Source organism: Colletotrichum scovillei, assembly GCF_011075155.1.
Source record: "Colletotrichum scovillei strain TJNH1 chromosome Unknown Contig00003, whole genome shotgun sequence".
Lineage (NCBI taxonomy): Eukaryota > Fungi > Ascomycota > Sordariomycetes > Glomerellales > Glomerellaceae > Colletotrichum > Colletotrichum scovillei.
In genome coordinates, this window is record NW_023336261.1 from 905,920 (window position 1) to 923,586 (window position 17,667).

The following is a 17,667-nucleotide window of genomic DNA, read 5'->3' on the forward strand; positions in this document are numbered from 1 at the left end:
TTTTTGATCTTCCAGCCTTCTTAATGCTTCTAAGAAAAAGGATCTGCTCTTCTTGAAAGGCCGATTTGACAATCAAATTACACTATGAAAAATTCCTACACATCTAATAGATGATCCATTCAAATGAGCAATCCACTCTCCTCATCTCGTAGCGAAATCTTTTTCTATCTCTCTGACTATTCCCCACGATTAGCCTCAAGTATTTATCACGCCGATTCCACTTGGGGTAGTATGTTGTTTTGGATGGCATCCCAGCAGTGATCGCAAAGCTTATGACTCTTAATATCGTCGGTCGTCTCGGCGACCTGTCGAACGGATTATTAGCATATTCATGGCTCCGCCATATGAGACGGCAATATTCGACGGGTACAGCATAGGGACAACTCACTTCAGCCAGGCAGCCAAGCTTTTCCTTTTTGCCAACCTTTCCAACACCCTTGGTACCCACAACTTCAATGAGGCACCTGACAGATGTGAAGCCGAGCTCTACTCCGCATCTCACGACGTTGCATCCGTCGACCACAAGTTGATCGTCGCTTGCGAGCAGTTCCTGTTCAGCTTCATCGAGCTGATCCCATACAAATTTTCCAGCTTCGCTCAAAGCGTTAACAACATCGGAGAAGAAGTCCAGGATGTCATCAAAAATTCCCGGCACTGGAGCGGGTGCTGGCGTGGGAGATCGAGCAGTGTAGTTTGGTGCGAGCCCTGTTGAGAGCGAAATCATGGAGAGTAAAGCAATGAGAAAAGTAAAGGTCTTCATTTTGTGTGCAGTACAAATTTTTGAATTGGTTATTGAAGCAGTGCTGGTTCTGTCGCAGCTCTACGCTTATTTGCATGGATTTATGGTCTTCGTCGTTGGAGAGGAATGCTCGCCCTTTATGTCAAGATCCTCCTACCTTCACTTCATATTGATTGTGCACTTCTCGTGTCTAAACTGACTTATTTTGAGACCAACAAACTTCAGACCCTCGTGCATGAGAGCCACCTCTCAAGTCCAAGGTTTTCCATCACGCGCGAAGCCGTGATCTACTATTTTTGTCAGAGCCTGCTTTCAAGCTGAGCTCTCAAATGCGGTTCTTTCCCTATGCGTCTGCAAAAGGGGCTGTGCGAATCCTTCCACAACGAGGCTGCGATAATTCGGATAAGTGCTTGCATGTAAGCGCCGAAGAGACTATCGCAATGCATATAATTCCTGTTGGTTTCCGCTTGCATGGTAGTACAGGTATGCTTGTCGTTTTTTAAGCCATTGCAACAGGGCTTTCCGGAGCCTTGCGATAGCACATTCTCAGTCACCGATCCCTCAGTCGAATTACGACGATGCTCTGCTATGGAATCACGTCGATACCCCATCTGCTCATGATTCTTCGTGTGTTCTCAGGTCTCAGTTGCAGCCTGTAGGCTTTGATGTCTCACGTAGCCTGCACAGAAGGGGCTGTGTGACACGTAAAAGCTAGGCGCGTACTTGCATGTACTTCGATGTTGCAGTTGGATGCACAACTTCCGTTCCGGGCATATAGGTGTTACCAACATACAGGACAGATACTAACAGCTATGGACCTTTCGTGCATAACAAGAGTCTGGGCCGTAGAGCCCAATCATGTAGGTGTGTTAGTTACTAGCACATGCACTCTTGAGTCTTGACCGTAGCAGCGGGCCAGCCCTTCACCCTTGAACGATGCAAGTCTCCTACATAGGGGCAGAATATTTAAATCAGCCCAAGCAACTGTTTCTACACTTCCTCAGTCTCTAATATGTATATTAAATAACTTTAATTACTGGCTCTAGTTCTTGCAGTCTATTAGACCAACCCAATCTCTAATGAAAGTTCTATCCATTTACCTTCTCTCCTCGAATCAACAAACTCGCTTAAAGGCGTAACAGCATTAGCGTATCTGTGAAACCTGACATTGCAATGGCTGACGTGTAAGTCAACGAGTAGTGACAGGCGCACAATGAGCAGGCTATGCGCATATCCTAACTGCTCATCTGAGCAGGTTAGGCTTGTGGCCGCCCATGAATAAATATAGACCCCGCGGCTTAAGCTGTCACAAACCTACTCCTTTGTCTCAACTTTCCGCCATACTTGAACAGAAGCCAAGGGATTGGTATCAGAGGAAGTGAGAGGAACGCAAACACGCTGCCAGCCCAGTGCACGCCAAGCTTCTCATACATCTGGAGGGTGAACAAGGGGAAGACAGCACCCAGAATGTATCGGAGGATACCATTTGCGGCCAGAGCTGAGGATGACATTAGAATTACTTTCAACAAAATGAAAAGCTTCCAGAAAGAGGTATATCCACTTACCAGATGCTGCGGCCTTCTGGCCATAAAAGTCGACCATGTAGGTGATGACAGACAACTTGGATGAGTTAGTTACACCATTCGCTTCGGATCGGAAACCTCATTACTCACGAATAGACAAAACGCGCCGAGCCCGAATGGAATCCCGGCCGCGACCAAGGCAGCCCAGTGACCCCCACGATGAGCTTCCCATGCATACCAGAATAATCCCGCGGGGAGCGCAACACTGCCCACGAGCGCCGCATACAGTCGCTGCTCGGGGAAACCTTCGCCGGCTTGAACAGCAGGTATTCTGAACTTGGCATCGAGGAAAGCAAAAACAAAGGTTGCGAGGAAATAGCCAATGATGATGCTAAGGAAGCTCAATCCAACTTCTCTTAAATTGAAACCGTAGTACTTCTGGAGGACGTAGGAGCAACTGCCGAAATAGCTGAAGATCATGGCATAGGCAAAAGCTGTGTAGATGGCTAGCGAGGAGACGATAACCTCAGTGAGGAGCATCTTTGTCGGTCTCATAACGGCGATCCGAACAATGCTACCAAGTCGCGCGAAAGTGATGGGCTCCTCCCCTGACTCTTTGCGCAGGATCCAGGCTTTTGATGTCTCCTTCATCAACATAGCCCCGACCCAGATCGGAGCACCAACCATGAGGAGGACATATTGCGTCCATCTCCAGTCGTTGTCTCTATCGTGTATGATGTAAGCTCCAGCCAAAGGCCCCAAAGTCGGTCCCAGAAACGGACCAAGGATGTACAACAGTGATGCGCCAGCTCCCTTGCCGAGTTCCCAGACATCGGCAATGGTTCCTGCGCCGACAGCGATGCCGGCAGAGCCCAGTGTTCCAGCTATGAAACGGCAGGCGAGAAGTCCAGAGAATGTTGTCACCGCTGACGCACCTCCAAGGAAAGCGAGGAGAAAAGTGCAGGATCCAGCGTAGATCCACTTGCGGCCGATTACTTCGGAGAACGGTGCGATGAAGAGGGGTCCGATGGCGAGACCAAGTGTGTAGAGCGTCAACGGGAGGATGGACTTCGTGCGTGAGACAGAGAACTCTTCCATAATTAGGCTGGTCGCGGGTACTGTAATTGAGGTTGCGAATGTGCTGCAAGATCTCCCATGTTAGATGAGATTACATTGAAGGCATTGTGAGGGAAGAAACCGACATTTCGAATGCCAAGAAGCATGGGATCGCAGTGTGAAAGAGCCTCGAAAGAAAACTCCAGTTCTTGGGGTTTCTCAACTCACGAGGGTCGTCCCATGCGAGTTGCTGTTGACCACCATCTTCGAAAGAAGTACTGTCCTCGCCTGCCTTCTTTTCGACATCTTCTTCTGATCGATCCATCATAGGAGGTTTGATGGAAGATGCTTGGCTTGTTGTACTCATTACGGCAGCGGTGATCATGCCTTAGAGACACTGTCGCTGCTACTTGTGATGAGGGGATGCTTGGGTGATCTAACAACCCGGTGCCACGGCCCTGGAATAGGAAGATCTATATACCAGGCAGAACTTGGCTAAGATCTGTTGGGTTGATAGGAATATCGGCGTCTAGCGTTGCTGAAATCCGTGTCATTGGGTATTGCCTTTCCGGATTTTGGGTGGCAGGTGGACTTGACCAACTGTTCACGCCGAAACCTTGAAGGTTAAAAGAGCGGGCGACCTTGTCTGGTCCCTGATTCATTATTTTTCATTAGAGGATCCGTAAGCACTATTACCTTACTGCTGGCCTTCATGACCCTCGGTCTATGATATTTTGGTTGTTGAGGTGATTACTGATCTCTGATGAACTGGAATCTACCGGTGGGATAAGGCTACATGTATGAGATGAACCATAGTATTAAGCTATGGCCTGACCGTTGGCTTAAGTTTCGCAGTCAAAAGTCAAGATGCGCAATTTCATGTTGTGGGATCTTCGAATTGATGGTCCCTCAGCGTATTGTCCGTGACTATCATTTATTGTAAAATCCCGATTATCGTCGTCTACACAGTATTATCTAAGATCGCACACACGGCATACTATTGTTGATTAGTGAACTGGTCCTCGGCTGGCGCATTCACGCTAGTGTCCCAGGAATTTGCCAATGAATCAATGCAAACAGAACCCCTGTGAGCGCTGAGAAGCCAGAATCATGTCTCAAGCGCATGAGTAGCGTGGGAGATCTAGGGTCTGGTTGGTCCAGTGTCAGCAGCAGAATGAGATCACAGCCAACATCGATGTCGTTTTGCTAGCGGGGCTAGGATTCAAACTCGGAGCAAATTACATTATTCGAAGAACCCTTGAACTTGGGACGGGCGGTACTTACACAGGTACGAACTCATTCTATTCACCGGCGTACACTTCCTCCTACCTCGCCATGCTCAGTAACTGGGCCTAAGCATTCTGCGTCATCTTCATCATTTCCAAAGAGCTCCCGTCGAGTCCCTTCAATGCGAAATTGGTTCTTTGATAGCACGACCGCCGTAGATATTTAGTTGCTCGATACCTTCTGGCTCTTGCAAGGCGATCAGAGAGGATACGGGTAGCTCAGCTAAGCCAAGTCCCAGGTTGCAAAGCATTCAAGAAGGCTAAGACGGGTTCCACGGGAAGTGAAGTTTCTCAATTTCTCTCTATTGCATTATACCCTGCTATTCCAATGGAAATTTCACGCCGGAATGGCATCCTTTCCTCTCAGTGGTGCAACAGCTCTCGGGAGGCCAGCGTCTTGTCGAGGCTGCAAACGAGTCTGGACTTGATTCGCAAACTCAGTTTCCAAGCGACCAATCATTCCCTCGATATCATAGTCCCAGATTTTATGCGATCTTTCCTCGAGGTCTTTGAGACATTTATCCCAGTCACGCATAGTATCGGGATGGTTCCACTCGTAAATCTCACAGGCTTCACGGCTGCTCTTCACCAGCCACTTCCCACGAGGTGGTCGAACAGTATCGTAGGCCCGGAACATGGCCTCCAGTAGGACAGACTTGTCGTGTTGCGTAGGTCTGGATAGGCCTTGCAACATCTTCGTGCCATTGTCAAGGAGTGTGGCCAAAGCTAGCGCATCCTCGACGCCCATGCCCGCCCCGGCTCCGTGATGAGGAGTGGAGGCGTGAGCAGCATCACCTGCAAGACAAAGCCTCCCTTTGACGTACGTCGGAGCAGGATGGTCATAGGTATCGAAGATGGCCCATTTAGTAACCTCGTCTGGCAGCAAGTCGATGAGACTCTTGACCGTAAGGCCCCAGTCCTGGAATACATCAGCAACCTCCTTCCTCGTCGTCTGACTTGTCATGTTGGCAACTCCATCGCCCATCTTGTCCCAATCAGTGTTGTCGTCGGCGAAGGCCACAAAATTGAGGATCTTGCCACCTGCAACCGCAAAATGCAGGACATGTGCTCGGGGACCAGTGTGACAGTGCTCGTTGTGGGCTTTGAAGCTCCCAATGGCGGCTACTGCACGATCCATGGGTATCAGGGCCCTGTAGGCGACCTTGTGGCTGGAGTGGGGGTACGCAGCGGGATTGTCAGGTCCAAGAACTAGCTGTCGGACCTTGGACTTGATGCCATCGCATCCAATGACTTGTAAGCATCAGTAACGAGAACATTAACAACATCTTTGAAAGTCATAATATAATGATGATAGCATCAGTGAAGTGCGATTCTTACCTGCATCAGCGCTGGATGTGGTGCCGTCCTGAAAATGCAGAAGCACTTTCCCCCCTATGTCTTTATCTGTCACATTTACCACTTTCTTACAGAATTCGACCGCATCGTTTGGAATGAATTGAACAAGCTCGTCTAAGAGATGAGCCCGATGACAGCCAACGAATCCCTCATGCCCAGTGTCAAGTTTATACAGGGGCATATCTTCTTCGTCAGGGCGAGCCTTGTCCCAAGTATATCCATCGTTGAAACGGAGGCACTCTTCGGGCTCGTCCTCGTTCTCCCCGTTGTGTGTGGCTACGGCGTTGACGGCCTCCTCAATGGATGGATTCAGTAGAGCCATGCACTTTCTGGCATTGGTAGTGAAGCCAATTCCAGCGCCGATCTCGCGGAAGGAACGGGACTGTTCGTATATCTTGAAAGGAATTTTCCGCTTTAGTAAGCCCAGCGCTGTGATGAGACCTACAATGCCACCACCGACGATGGCAATCTCGAACTTTTCGTTAGCATCGGACATGATTGTAAAAGGGCTCTTATTAAACTCTTTGTGAAGGAAGTCTGCAATCGGTGGAATATGGGACAGTGTAGTAATCCTTAGATCAGTTATAGCTCAGTCTTCGTTAGGCAAGAAGTACTTTGCTGTCGGCGGCGCTTACTCATTTGGCTGCACATGTGATATCAACGTTTGACTGATGTTAGGTGCACGGCCTGGAACACCGGAGTTCGCGGTCTTCCTGTCCGGCAGATGATGATCTCATCCGAATAGTGTTCAGAGCAATGACGGTCTCGCCGACGGACTTCGGCTCTCGGCCGACTACAGTTTGGCAAATCACCTGTCCTCAGTGAAAACGGAGATAGGGTCGATGTACGCCGGGAACAGTCTAAAGACAAAGCGAGTTTCTTGTGTAGATTTCATAAGACAGTCAGTGCTTCCAGCTTCTGAGTAATAATTTTGATCACTGACAAATTCGTTACGTAGAACGAAGAACCTCCAAAACTCAATTGAGATGCAGCTGAAGTAAGCAGCTAAATATGACTGCGACATGGACTTTACAGACGCCCAGAAAAGACTAAGATTTTAACCCACCACTCGTGAACGATCCAGGTGATGTTCAGTCCCCCATACTCGGTTCCTCGATCAACAAGTCCATGAGAGAGTCAGGCGTCGCCAAGGCATCCCCATATCCAAACCGAGCCGGCTCTGGCTTCGGCATACCTTGACAGAATGCATTTGTAGTTTTAAACTCTCCCAAAGCTTCATCCATCGTCTTGACCTCATCTTCTAACCCCATGCCACGTTCTTGAAACCTGGCCAGAACTTCCCGACATAAATGAAATGGCGCTGGTGTAAATGGGTGAATCTGGCAAATGTTGAAATCGGATAGTAAAATGTTCGACAAGCGTGCAATCTCTCTAGCTGCGACTACAGCTCTTTCCTCATAGCCAACAACGAGATGATCGTACTCTGCAGCGGTATCCGGCATGGTCGCGGCCACCTCCAGAAGTGATAGTGACGCGACTTGGGCCACTATTCTGGCAAGGAGTGTCATAGATCCAGCGCGATGAGATACGGGGAGGCCCTGCAGACGTGAAATCTGCCGCGTGAGGACGGAGTCCACAAACATGTGACGCTCCCAGAATTGGGCAGGCGTCGTCCCACTTTCATGCCCAATCTTCGATCGAGTCTTGTGAACTTGAATCTGCTCGGACACGGAGATGGATAGAATGAATTCTAAGAACGGATGTTGCTTTGCTGCTGTCTGTAGCTCCATAGCTTCTGAGGAAAAGAGAGAGATTGTGGGCGTGCGGCTTTGGAATGCGTCTTCAGAGCAGGGAAGCCGAGCAGATATCTGGATACATCTTATCATCAGTAAAAGAACTCATGACGTATCTGCAGTAAGTTTTGAGAAAGGCTTGGCTAATAATGCTGATGACTTGGAGAAGGGAGCGTACCTGGGATTCAGTGAACGTCCGGGGCAGATCATGAATCAAGCAAATAACAGTATCTAGACAAAATGCCATCCAGAATGTCCTTCTCTTCTCCTCTTTATCTACAAAGGAATCTGGGTCCTCGGTTGATTCTGAGACTTTGTCGCAACTTGTATCAATATTGCTCAGGCGCAGGAGCTGTATCAAGCGTATCGCCCGACCTGCGCTTGCCCATGCACGATGGAAACCAACTTGCATAAGCTCATATATCGAGATGAGAATCCACGCCTGGGCCTGCTTTAGCAAACCCTCCTCTTTCTCCATTGGACATTCAGGAGAGTCGAGATTCTTAAGGCGGTCGAGGGCTTCGCGATACATGGTGTCGCGCAAATGTTGAAACTGTGATGACAGTGAAGACGCCATCGCCCACATTGCGTACTGTAGACTTGTATGCGAAAGTTTAGATTCGTCCGATGTAGATCGGCCGTCCATTGCTGGCCTCTTTTTCAAATGCTTCGATATACGAATGTACGAGGATTGGTGTAAGAAAGGTGTAAATGAGTGAACTCTGTCAAAGTAGAGCTGATCACTACACGCAATGTTCAGCAACAAGATACACAGTTGTCAAAATGAAATCTCAACATATGCCCCGGGACAAATACTCACAGATCAGCTCTCATCAAAGGCTCAATATCCCGAAAGGCGTCAAGAGCCTGAGCCGGCAACGTCGGAAGCACGCCCGTGTAGTTGAAGGCATCGTTGGCGATGATAGGCAGTTGGGGGTAATCTACAGGAGCGGGTATCTGAGTTGGGACATCTGATCCTGCCGGATTGGTCAAGTCCGCGTCAGATAAAGAAGTGAAGTAGTCCGTAGCAACAGACAGGGTCTCTTGAGGACTATCAAGACTGGAGTCATCAAGGTCCGAGCTTGCTGAAGATTCGCAACTCCGTCTCAGGGCTTTGTTGACCTCGATTGAACCGCTCCTAATACTTCTCGCAAGGCGCCGTTCAAGAGTGGCTGCATGTACCCATCTTGTCAGTATCCGAAGTATGAACACTCAATGCCTCACTCCAAGGCAATGCCTTTTATAGTGGAAATGTTGCTGACTGACCAATCCTTGATTGAAGCGTATTCCTATGATCTTTCTTTGATATTTGAGGTGGGGCAGCCGAGGCACTTCGACAACGTGCACCCGTACGAACACACCCGCCGCAAGGCTGTTTTCGATCACATCTAAGCTCGCCCTTTCGACACTGCCGGCAAGTCAAATCAGGGCTACGGCGGGTTTGACGGCTCGTTGCCGGGCTCTTGGGCGTCTCGGTCTCGTCCGTTATCGATGCTGCCGCGGACCGCGGCGGCGTTGGGCCATGCGGCGTTGGGCCATTCGGCCCATTCTTCGGGTGCGACTGGCATAATACGCCACGTTCGAAGCAAGGGAGACAGAAGTTGCTCCCGTCCATTGCTGCTGTGAGCAGTGTCGTTGGAGAGTTGCCGATTATGATGCGCTCAATGCTGCGTCGGGTTGATAGTGAATACATTCAACTTGCGCCAACCAGAACTTTGAATGCACGTTAATGAAGACACCTGCTTCGAGACACCAAGACACGGTTATGTATGCTACATAGCTACCAGCTTCCTCAGCGTTTGCCACTTTAGCGGCGTGATCTAAGTTCAGATAAGCAAAGATGCATCTCAGTCAACATGGGTAAAGTGTGACAGGACGATCCTGGTCTTTGATGAAAAACACATAAAATCTACCAAAAAGTGCCATTGCGAGTTTGTGGTGATGCTAAGGAAAAGGAAATCAACCCCTGGATGTTCCCATCGCCGGCGCTAGTCGCCTGGTAAAGAGCAAACTTTGCTGTTTGTCTGCTACCAAGGGTATTTACCCCTTTCCTCGGGTCACTGATCCGTCGTGCCGCCCGCTTCATATTCCTTCTGCAGACCCCGCTTTTCCTTTTCTTTTGGCCGTTGTGTTTGCTTGTTTGCTCCCTCGGCTGATAGTTTGCCTGTTAGTGCCTGACGGTTCATGTATGAGAGATTTTGCACAATTACCGGGATGCCGGGGTCGTTCCCTTGTCAGCCATCTTGCTCACCGGGCCCGATCCTGTGATTCCCGGATCGGTGGAGTTCGCGACCTTCCGGGGTTGGAAGATGGCAAACCCGATTCCTCTCCACGGTAGCTGATAGGATATAAATAATGTGGATTGAGACCTCGTAAGCGATGGCAGTTACGTGCCTGACTTGGTCTTCAATGCGCCAGAAAGTAAAGTCTCAATTATGTGGTATCGAAAATACAGGCCAACCTCAAAATCTTACACGTGCACGCCGCTTAAGCTTCGTCTACTCGCTGGGAACTGCAAGCGCCTCATCAATCACCTTCCAAGTGTGATCTTTGACCTTCTTCAAATCCTCTTCGGTGAAAATAGCCTTGTTGCCCACCACCTTGCCATTCTGATCGATACAACTCCAAGATGCGCCGTCCTTCTCCGAGGCCTCGTCCACTCCCTCCAAAAGTCTCTCGGCGCAGGTATCTGCCGGTACACCCATCACGTTGCTCAGGAGTTTTGTCGCGGTCCGAAGATACCAGGGCATGGTATGGAAGATGTTGGTCTGCACGATGCCAGGGTACGCGTGAATGAAGTGCTGCTTCTTGTCCTTATTCTCGGTCGCATAGGCCTGTATCATGGCGTCCGTCATGGACAGGCAGTGGTCTGCTGCTTTTTGCAAGCTGAAGTTCTTCTTCAGGTCCAAGTCGTCCCAAATCAGCTTCGTCGGGCTTCCGCGGGTGCTATCAAGGACGATGAGGACTTTGGCATCATCCTTCAAGATGGGGCTCAGCTCGCGGATGAGGAGCTGCCTGCCGTAGTAGTGAAGGGCCATCTTGCGGTCAATTCCCTCGGACGTCTCCGTTCTACCTGCCATAGTGAGAATGCCCTGGGTGAGGACAAGCAGATCGAGTTGTGGGTCTTGGAGAGACTTGTAGTCGTCCGTGTATCGCTTGATGGAGCGCATGGAAGATGCGTCCAAGGCGCGGAACTTGATGTTGGGGTGAGGAATGTCCTTGGGTTCTGTGCGACCGCTGATAGTCACTTGTGAGGATGCCGAAGCTGCGGCGAGGCGGCAGGCGATGGCGTAGCCAATGCCACCCGTACCTCCTACGACTAATGATCGTGTAGCCATGACTTGCTATGAGATTTGGATGAGATGGATGAAGGTGCAGACGATGTTGTCGTTGAGGAATTTAATCTCCTTATCAAAACTTGGAAGTTGATGGGAGCTTGGCTCGGTGTGTGGTTAGGCCGATTCCGAAAACAATTCAAAGCTCCCCTAAGTCCGCATTTTCGCTTCATTTGATTGGCTCAATCCATCTGGCATCTTCCATTTCATGCAAAGGAAGCTTTCCAAATCCGCAAAATCCGCCTACAAATTGTGGCAGCTATTCAAATTGACCTGATATATCATTTGAGGTGGCTTTGAAGCTCTTGGCTGTGAACATGTAACAGTCAAGATAGATCCTCAAGGCCACTCCGACTGTCCATTTATTGTCCTTTCTTGCGGGACCTCCACTGCTCACGCCCCTAGCTCTTGTCTTGCCGCTTGCCGCCTCTTTCGGCCTTTAATGGTACCGACATGGGAAACATAGCTTAGGCCGGGGATGAAATGACGACGGAACGGATGGAAAAGGGGATGGAAAGTGCCCTCAAGCCCGGGCTCCGCAGCTTCCACTCCGCCGTATTTCGGAACAACCTACACCCATTTCCCGGGCATGTTTATTTATAGCCTCGACTATAGCCAGACTCCACGTGACCCTTTCCGACCTTACGTAACTACCAAGGATGAGCCGAAGTGCCGGACTGGGGATCTTCCCTTGGACCAAGTCGGCCACCTTACTGCATCAGTGCATAGCAGGACCCCAAGAGCTCCGATTCCCCTGCTCGCGGCTCTGCGGCAACGTTAACTCTGGGCGAGCGGGGCCGCTGACGCGTTACTGGTCTTCTGGCGGTTCAGCGTCAGCCAAAGAGAGACATCGCGGGACGCATGGGCTGCCGATGTTCCAGGCGAGAGAAAGTTTCTGCCTGGGAAGCCTGGCACGCCTGGCCTGGTGTCTCCTGGCAGGGCGAATCTTCCAAAGTGGTTGAGGTTTGAAAGGGGTTGAAATCTGGAGCCAGGGCCACATTTCCCCCATCTAATTCGTACCCCCGGGCCCTGGCCGCATGTTCCGTGGTCCGTCTTACCTTACGGATACTCTTGTTCCCTTCAGGGCTGAAGTTTCGATCTCCTGCAAATCTGTTCCCTTTTCTTTCTATTTCCTCTCCTTGTGGTCCGAGTCTTGACCTACGCCCAGCGGTTGTCATTGTCACACGTCACACGTCATACACACCACCACAGTGACCACACCGCACACAAAGGTTTACGACTGGACAAAAGAGGTGTTCACTGGTCGGTCGTCTGGGATGTCACTCTCGGCCCTACCACACTACTTCAGCCCTTCGGACGGATCTGTGGGATCCAACGTGCTGGGTCACACCTAAACTGGGTCTCTTCTCCGAATCTTTTGCCCATCCCACCGCTCCTCATTCCATTCTCCTTGGCGAACTACGGAGGGGCCCCCTCTGGTTCATCAGCTTCGGTTCCTCGAATTGTTCCATTTGTTAAAATTTGTCCCGCCCCAGCCCGTGGAGCACTGGGGACGTTTTTTCACGTCGGCGGTGCCGAGCTTCCATTCTTGACCCTTCTACCCTACATAATCACGCCTTCTCCCCCTCGCGCGCGGCGAGGTCTTGTAGAGGGACGATGGGCATAATGGAGAAACTAGGGGTGACAGACCCCTTGGCAAAGCTTCCCCACAAGCCGCAGTCTTACAACGACAAATATGTCGTCGTCTACGACTTCAGTGAAGTCGGTATGTCAATTTCTCATTCGTCTTTCTATCATGACCCCGAAGTGTCATTGGAATGGGGCTGGCCGACTGACTGTGCCCCAGATTCTGAGACCTCCGTCAAGGAGCTCACCACACTCCTTAATGAACTCGAGTCTGCTGGTCTCCAGACGGAAGTGAGAGCCGGCTATGATCAGACCCTTCTTATCTTCGTGAAGGCCCCTCGGGAGCTTCTAGGAAACACCGTCTATAAGTCGAGGTCAGTTGGACCAACCATCGTCACAGTCAGCTGAAGCCCTTGGCTGACATTTCCACCAGAGTAAAGGACTGGCTCTATGGCATCGTACCCGAACATCCCGGCGGCACCAAGACCACCGTCGTCGACGGCGCCTTTGAGGCAGAGGACATTCTTTCAGTCTACCACCTTGTCAACTGGCCCAAGTCTCTCGGTGGCGCTGGAATCACGCCCGAGACGGGCCAGTGGAAGAATGTCAAGGCCATTTTCCCTCTGCACAATGAGGAGACGAACCAATCCCTCATGAAGCATCTCAGCAAGCGGCTGTTCCTGACGCCCGACGATATCGATTCAATTCGCGACCTCTGGGGAACCAAGGTGAGTCCCGCCAACCTGCACTCTCTGCCCATGCCGTCTAACAGATCATACATATAGGTCGCGTTCTACTTCGCATTCATCCAGACCTATCTTCTCTTCCTCACCTTCCCCGCAATCACCGGTGTCATTGCATGGATGTACTTTTCAAAGTACTCCCTCACCTACGCCATCGCGACATGTGTCTGGTGCACCGTCTTCCTGGAATACTGGAAGATCCAGGAAGTTGACCTCAGCATCCGGTGGAACGTGCAGGGAATTGGCAAGGTCAAAGTCAATAGGCCGCAGTTCAAGTACGACAAGATTATCAAGGACGAGGCTGGCCAGGAGAAGCATTACTTCCCCAAGTGGAAGACGGTCTCCCGCCAACTGCTCCAGATTCCCTTTGTCTTGCTTTCCGCTCTGGCGCTGGGTGCCATCATCGTCCTTGTGTTTGCCATTGAGGTGCTTATTTCAGAAGGCTACGACGGCCCCTACAAGAACTTGATTGTAGGTTCTCTTTAGGATCCTTTGATGCTTCAACGAGCTGCTAACCATCAGCAGGAATACGTTCCGACCTGCTTGCTCGCTATCGCCTTGCCCTACATCAGCAGCGGCCTCGAGGAAGTCGCCACGATGCTCACGAACTACGAAAACCACCGAACGGCCGATTACCACGAAATGTCTTTGACGCAAAAGATCTTTGTCCTCAACATCATCACAAACTACCTACCGATTCTCATCACGGCCTTCATCTACGTTCCCTTTGGCGACACTTTCGTCCCCTGGCTTGAAGGCATGACCAAGGGCTTCCTTGGCGCCATTGGCCAGAAGTACATGGACGACGACCTCAGCTTCCACGTCGACGCAGATAGACTCCGTGACGAGGTCATCGCGCTTGTCGTCACTGGCCAGATTTCCGGATTCTTCGACGAGAACATCATGCCCGTCCTCAAGCACAAGGCGCAAGGCATCTACCGCGAGTACAAGCGCTCGCACTCCAAGGACACGATGCTCATGTCCATCGTCAAGGACGCTCCCGAGGAGGCCAGGTTCCTCCGCAGCGCACGCAACCAGGCCACCCTGGAAAAGTACAACGTCCAAGACGACATCGCCGAGATTGTTCTCCAGTTCGGCTACCTCGCCCTCTTCTCCCCCGTCTGGCCCCTCATCCCCATCGGGTTCCTCATCAACAACATCGTCGAGCTACGCACCGATTTCCTCAAGATCTGCATGGAACATCGCCGCCCGCCCCCCGTACGCACTGACGGCATCGGCCCGTGGATCAACTCTCTCGACTTCCTCACCTGGGCCGGCAGTCTCTCGACCGGCGCCATCGTGCACCTGTTTGGCGCAAACAGCATCGGCGGCGGAGCCTGGTGGGCGCTCCCCATCACCATCTTCATCAGCGAGCACGTGTTCCTCGGCCTGCGCTCAATGGTTCGCTTCTGTCTGGAGAGCATTGGATCGGAGCAGATTCGCAAGCAGAGACACCAGCGATACGCGACGCGCGTTAAGCACCTCGAAGAGATGGAGGCCAACAAGCAGGCTGGGCTTATGCTCTCAGTCGCTGAGCGCGAGCGTCGCAAGTCGATTCGGGCGATGGGGCAGGAGTCGTTCTGGACGACACAGATTGACGATGGCGCGAGTGCAGCGGTGGGAATTGGTTTGATCCAGTCGGTCAAGAGGGCTGAAGTGTTGAAAGCCGGGCAACCAAAGATTGACTAGTAGGCTGTCTGTCTGACCACAAGGGCCAGATCATCTACACAAAATAGGCGTCTTGTTTGATTATAGAGGTAAAAGTTAGAGCATGAACACCATGCTAATAGAATGCCATACAACATCAGTCCGTCCACCTGCTCCCCGAGTTGGTGACTGAAGCTAAGTAAAGAGCTAAGTGGAGATTGGACGAAGAGGTATAGTGACATGTCTTTGACATCACATCACAGCACTGACATCATCGGATCGCATCCACGCCATCAACAAACACATCATCAACATCAACCTGACTTTCGAGCTTCGATTACAAGACTGAGAAACCGATACTTTTGAGACAATATTGACGGATACTTCGAGCTGTAACCACCAAGGCTCAGGACAGATCACTACGACTCATCCAAAATGTCCAAGATCACATCTCCCTTCAACAATCCAATCTCCTTCGCCTCATGCTCCATCGGCCTGCCTCGACACACCCTCGAAGACAAACTGTCAGCGATCTCCGCAGCCGGCTTCAACGGCATCGAGCTCTCCTTCCCAGACCTCCAATCCTACGCCACGCGACACCTTAACAAAGGCGAAATCGCAGCCGACGACTACCCCTCGCTCTGCGAAGCCGGCAAGCTCATTCGCGAACTATGCGCGCAGCTCAACCTTCAAATCATGGTCCTACAGCCCTTTGCAAATTTCGAGGGGTGGTCAAAGGGCAGCAAGCAGCGCGAAGAGGCATTCGAGCGCGCGAGGGGGTGGATGGAGATCATGAGCACCGTGGGGACGGATATGCTGCAGGTCGGATCGTCGGATTCGCCGGACATCACGTCTTCTATTGGAGATCTTGTCGCCGACCTCGCTGAGCTGGCGGATCTTCTCGCGACGAGAGGGTTCAAGATTGCGTATGAGAATTGGTGCTGGGCTACGCACGCGCCGTCGTGGAAGGATGTGTGGAAGATTGTGCAGCTTGCTAATCGGCCTAACTTGGGGCTCTGCTTGGATACCTTTCAATCTGCTGGTGGGGAATGGGGAGACCCGACGACGGAATCGGGTCGCATTGAGACTGGTGGTGTGAGTGAACAGGATCTCAAGATGTCGTATGAGATCTCACTGCAGGAGCTTGCAAAGACGGTTCCGCCGGAGAAGATCTATTTCCTTCAGATCAGCGACGCGTACAAGGTCTCACCGCCATTGAGTAAAGAGCCGGATGAGAGTGGGTTGAGACCCCGGGGGCGCTGGAGCCATGATCATAGACCGCTGCCGTTCGATGGTGGGTATTTGCCTATCTTGCAGTTCTTGGAGGCTGTCATGAGCACTGGGTTCAGAGGGTGGTTGTCGGTCGAAGTGTTTGATGGGAAGTTTGAAGAGAAGTACGGGGATGATCTGCCGGGATACGCGAGGAAGGGGAGGGATGGTGTTGTGAGGATGCTTGGAGAGATGATTGTTGATCGGAGTGGCTTCTAATTTTCACAGACAGAGTGACAATAATACAGGATTGCACGAGGAAAGCCGCTCAACGTGCTCAAACGCTTCGAGTCAAGGCCTTCACCTTCTCACCCTTCTTCTTCTCCTCGAGCTCATCAAACCTCATAGGCGTCTCATTCTCCGTCCACGGCATCACCTTCAAATCCTTCCAAATCCCAATCCACCTCCTCGCCTTCTTCTCATACGCCTCCTGCACACCAACCGTCGAATTCGGCCTCACAATCATCGAAAAGAACTCAGACAACCCCCTCGGCGCATACACCCTCCACGACCCATCCGCCTCCACCCGCACCCCAATCATCGCGCTCGTCGTAATCCACGTATCGATGCCAGCCTCAGTAGACTCATGCGCCGGACACGGCGCCCCGAACTTCTCCTCGTACCATAGGTGCACCCGCGCCTGGTTCCGGATCTCGACCCCTTCGCCGGGGATGCCCGCGAACAGCTCGCGCCCGCGGCGGATCACGGCGTCCTCGGCCTCGTAGGAGAGGTCCGAGTCGTCGTGGTAGACGAGGTCGTAGTCCGAGATTCCCGTTGTGGGCGGGAGCGAGGAGACGTGGTTCCAGATTGTTTGGGAAACGGCGCCGCCTGCGAGGTACCAGTTTGGGAGGTTCAGTTTTGTGGCGAGGGAGAGGACTTTGAGAAGGGTTTTGTTTGTTTCGAGGACTTGACGGACGAGGGTGAGTTGCTCGCCTAGTGGGAGTCTTGCGAGATTTACTGCGGGCATTTTGGTTCTGCGTGTGAGGAAAGGTTCTTAGCGAGGGGTTGTGAGTGAGGCTTTTGTTGATGAGATCACTTTCAACGCGCTCTTGTTGACTCAGACGCGTTGCGAACGTGTCGATACTAGTGTTGAAAGATGAGGATCAATCACATCACGTCAGAGGTTTTGCGCCTAGCTTACCTAAGGTAAGTTGTGACTTTGCCAGGCTTTCTTATTTCACATTGCGAACCGCGATACGTCATTAGAAATTCGTCGCTGTAAATAGAACTTTAAAAGCATTCATGTTATCCCTGCATTCCCAGAACGACTAGCTCTGTCGCAATGAAATGGGGCTTAGTTGGAGGCGAAGGACTGTGGGCTTCAGGAGCTGAGAACCCGTCGCATACTCTATAAGAAACCAACACACCTTAG

General features: G+C 51.4%; 7 protein-coding genes across 7 annotated transcripts; 2 read left to right on the plus strand and 5 right to left on the minus strand.

Annotated features, from left to right (window-relative positions):
* Positions 1 to 206: 206 nt before the first annotated feature.
* HER10_EVM0005425 (uncharacterized protein) lies at positions 207 to 760 on the minus strand (the record flags this gene model as incomplete). The annotated part of the gene is made up of 2 exons (XM_035475043.1): positions 207 to 305; positions 389 to 760. The coding sequence occupies 2 exons, from the start codon at positions 758 to 760 to the stop codon at positions 207 to 209; spliced, it is 471 nt and encodes a 156-aa protein (XP_035336032.1).
* An 835-nt stretch (positions 761 to 1,595) lies between these two features.
* HER10_EVM0009684 (major facilitator superfamily transporter) lies at positions 1,596 to 3,685 on the minus strand (the record flags this gene model as incomplete). The annotated part of the gene is made up of 6 exons (XM_035479164.1): positions 1,596 to 1,629; positions 2,072 to 2,237; positions 2,305 to 2,359; positions 2,413 to 2,486; positions 2,529 to 3,403; positions 3,465 to 3,685. The coding sequence occupies 6 exons, from the start codon at positions 3,683 to 3,685 to the stop codon at positions 1,596 to 1,598; spliced, it is 1,425 nt and encodes a 474-aa protein (XP_035336417.1).
* Positions 3,686 to 4,941: 1,256 nt separating this feature from the next.
* On the minus strand, positions 4,942 to 6,456 carry HER10_EVM0012070 (salicylate 1-monooxygenase SalA; the record flags this gene model as incomplete). The annotated part of the gene is made up of 2 exons (XM_035481473.1): positions 4,942 to 5,855; positions 5,943 to 6,456. The coding sequence occupies 2 exons, from the start codon at positions 6,454 to 6,456 to the stop codon at positions 4,942 to 4,944; spliced, it is 1,428 nt and encodes a 475-aa protein (XP_035336633.1).
* Positions 6,457 to 10,051: 3,595 nt separating this feature from the next.
* On the minus strand, positions 10,052 to 11,150 carry HER10_EVM0010251 (uncharacterized protein). The gene has a single exon (XM_035479717.1). It carries the CDS (start codon positions 11,050 to 11,052, stop codon positions 10,213 to 10,215), a length of 840 nt encoding a protein of 279 aa, XP_035336462.1. The 5' UTR covers positions 11,053 to 11,150; the 3' UTR covers positions 10,052 to 10,212.
* A 1,525-nt stretch (positions 11,151 to 12,675) lies between these two features.
* Positions 12,676 to 15,068, plus strand: HER10_EVM0006055 (uncharacterized protein; the record flags this gene model as incomplete). The annotated part of the gene is made up of 5 exons (XM_035475652.1): positions 12,676 to 12,775; positions 12,857 to 13,010; positions 13,070 to 13,364; positions 13,422 to 13,850; positions 13,905 to 15,068. The coding sequence occupies 5 exons, from the start codon at positions 12,676 to 12,678 to the stop codon at positions 15,066 to 15,068; spliced, it is 2,142 nt and encodes a 713-aa protein (XP_035336089.1).
* A 393-nt stretch (positions 15,069 to 15,461) lies between these two features.
* On the plus strand, positions 15,462 to 16,514 carry HER10_EVM0000659 (xylose isomerase-like TIM barrel; the record flags this gene model as incomplete). Its single annotated transcript, XM_035470431.1, has 1 exon — positions 15,462 to 16,514. The coding sequence occupies one exon, from the start codon at positions 15,462 to 15,464 to the stop codon at positions 16,512 to 16,514; it is 1,053 nt and encodes a 350-aa protein (XP_035335584.1).
* Positions 16,515 to 16,572: 58 nt separating this feature from the next.
* HER10_EVM0001830 (uncharacterized protein) lies at positions 16,573 to 17,262 on the minus strand (the record flags this gene model as incomplete). The annotated part of the gene is made up of 2 exons (XM_035471565.1): positions 16,573 to 16,869; positions 16,954 to 17,262. 2 exons carry the CDS (start codon positions 17,260 to 17,262, stop codon positions 16,573 to 16,575), a joined length of 606 nt encoding a protein of 201 aa, XP_035335691.1.
* Between the last annotated feature and the right edge of the window lie 405 nt (positions 17,263 to 17,667).

Coding starts and splice junctions, on each gene's coding strand:
- HER10_EVM0010251 (XM_035479717.1), bottom strand. CDS start 11,052: ATGGCTACACGATCATTAGTCGTAGGAGGTACGGGTGGCATTGGCTAC.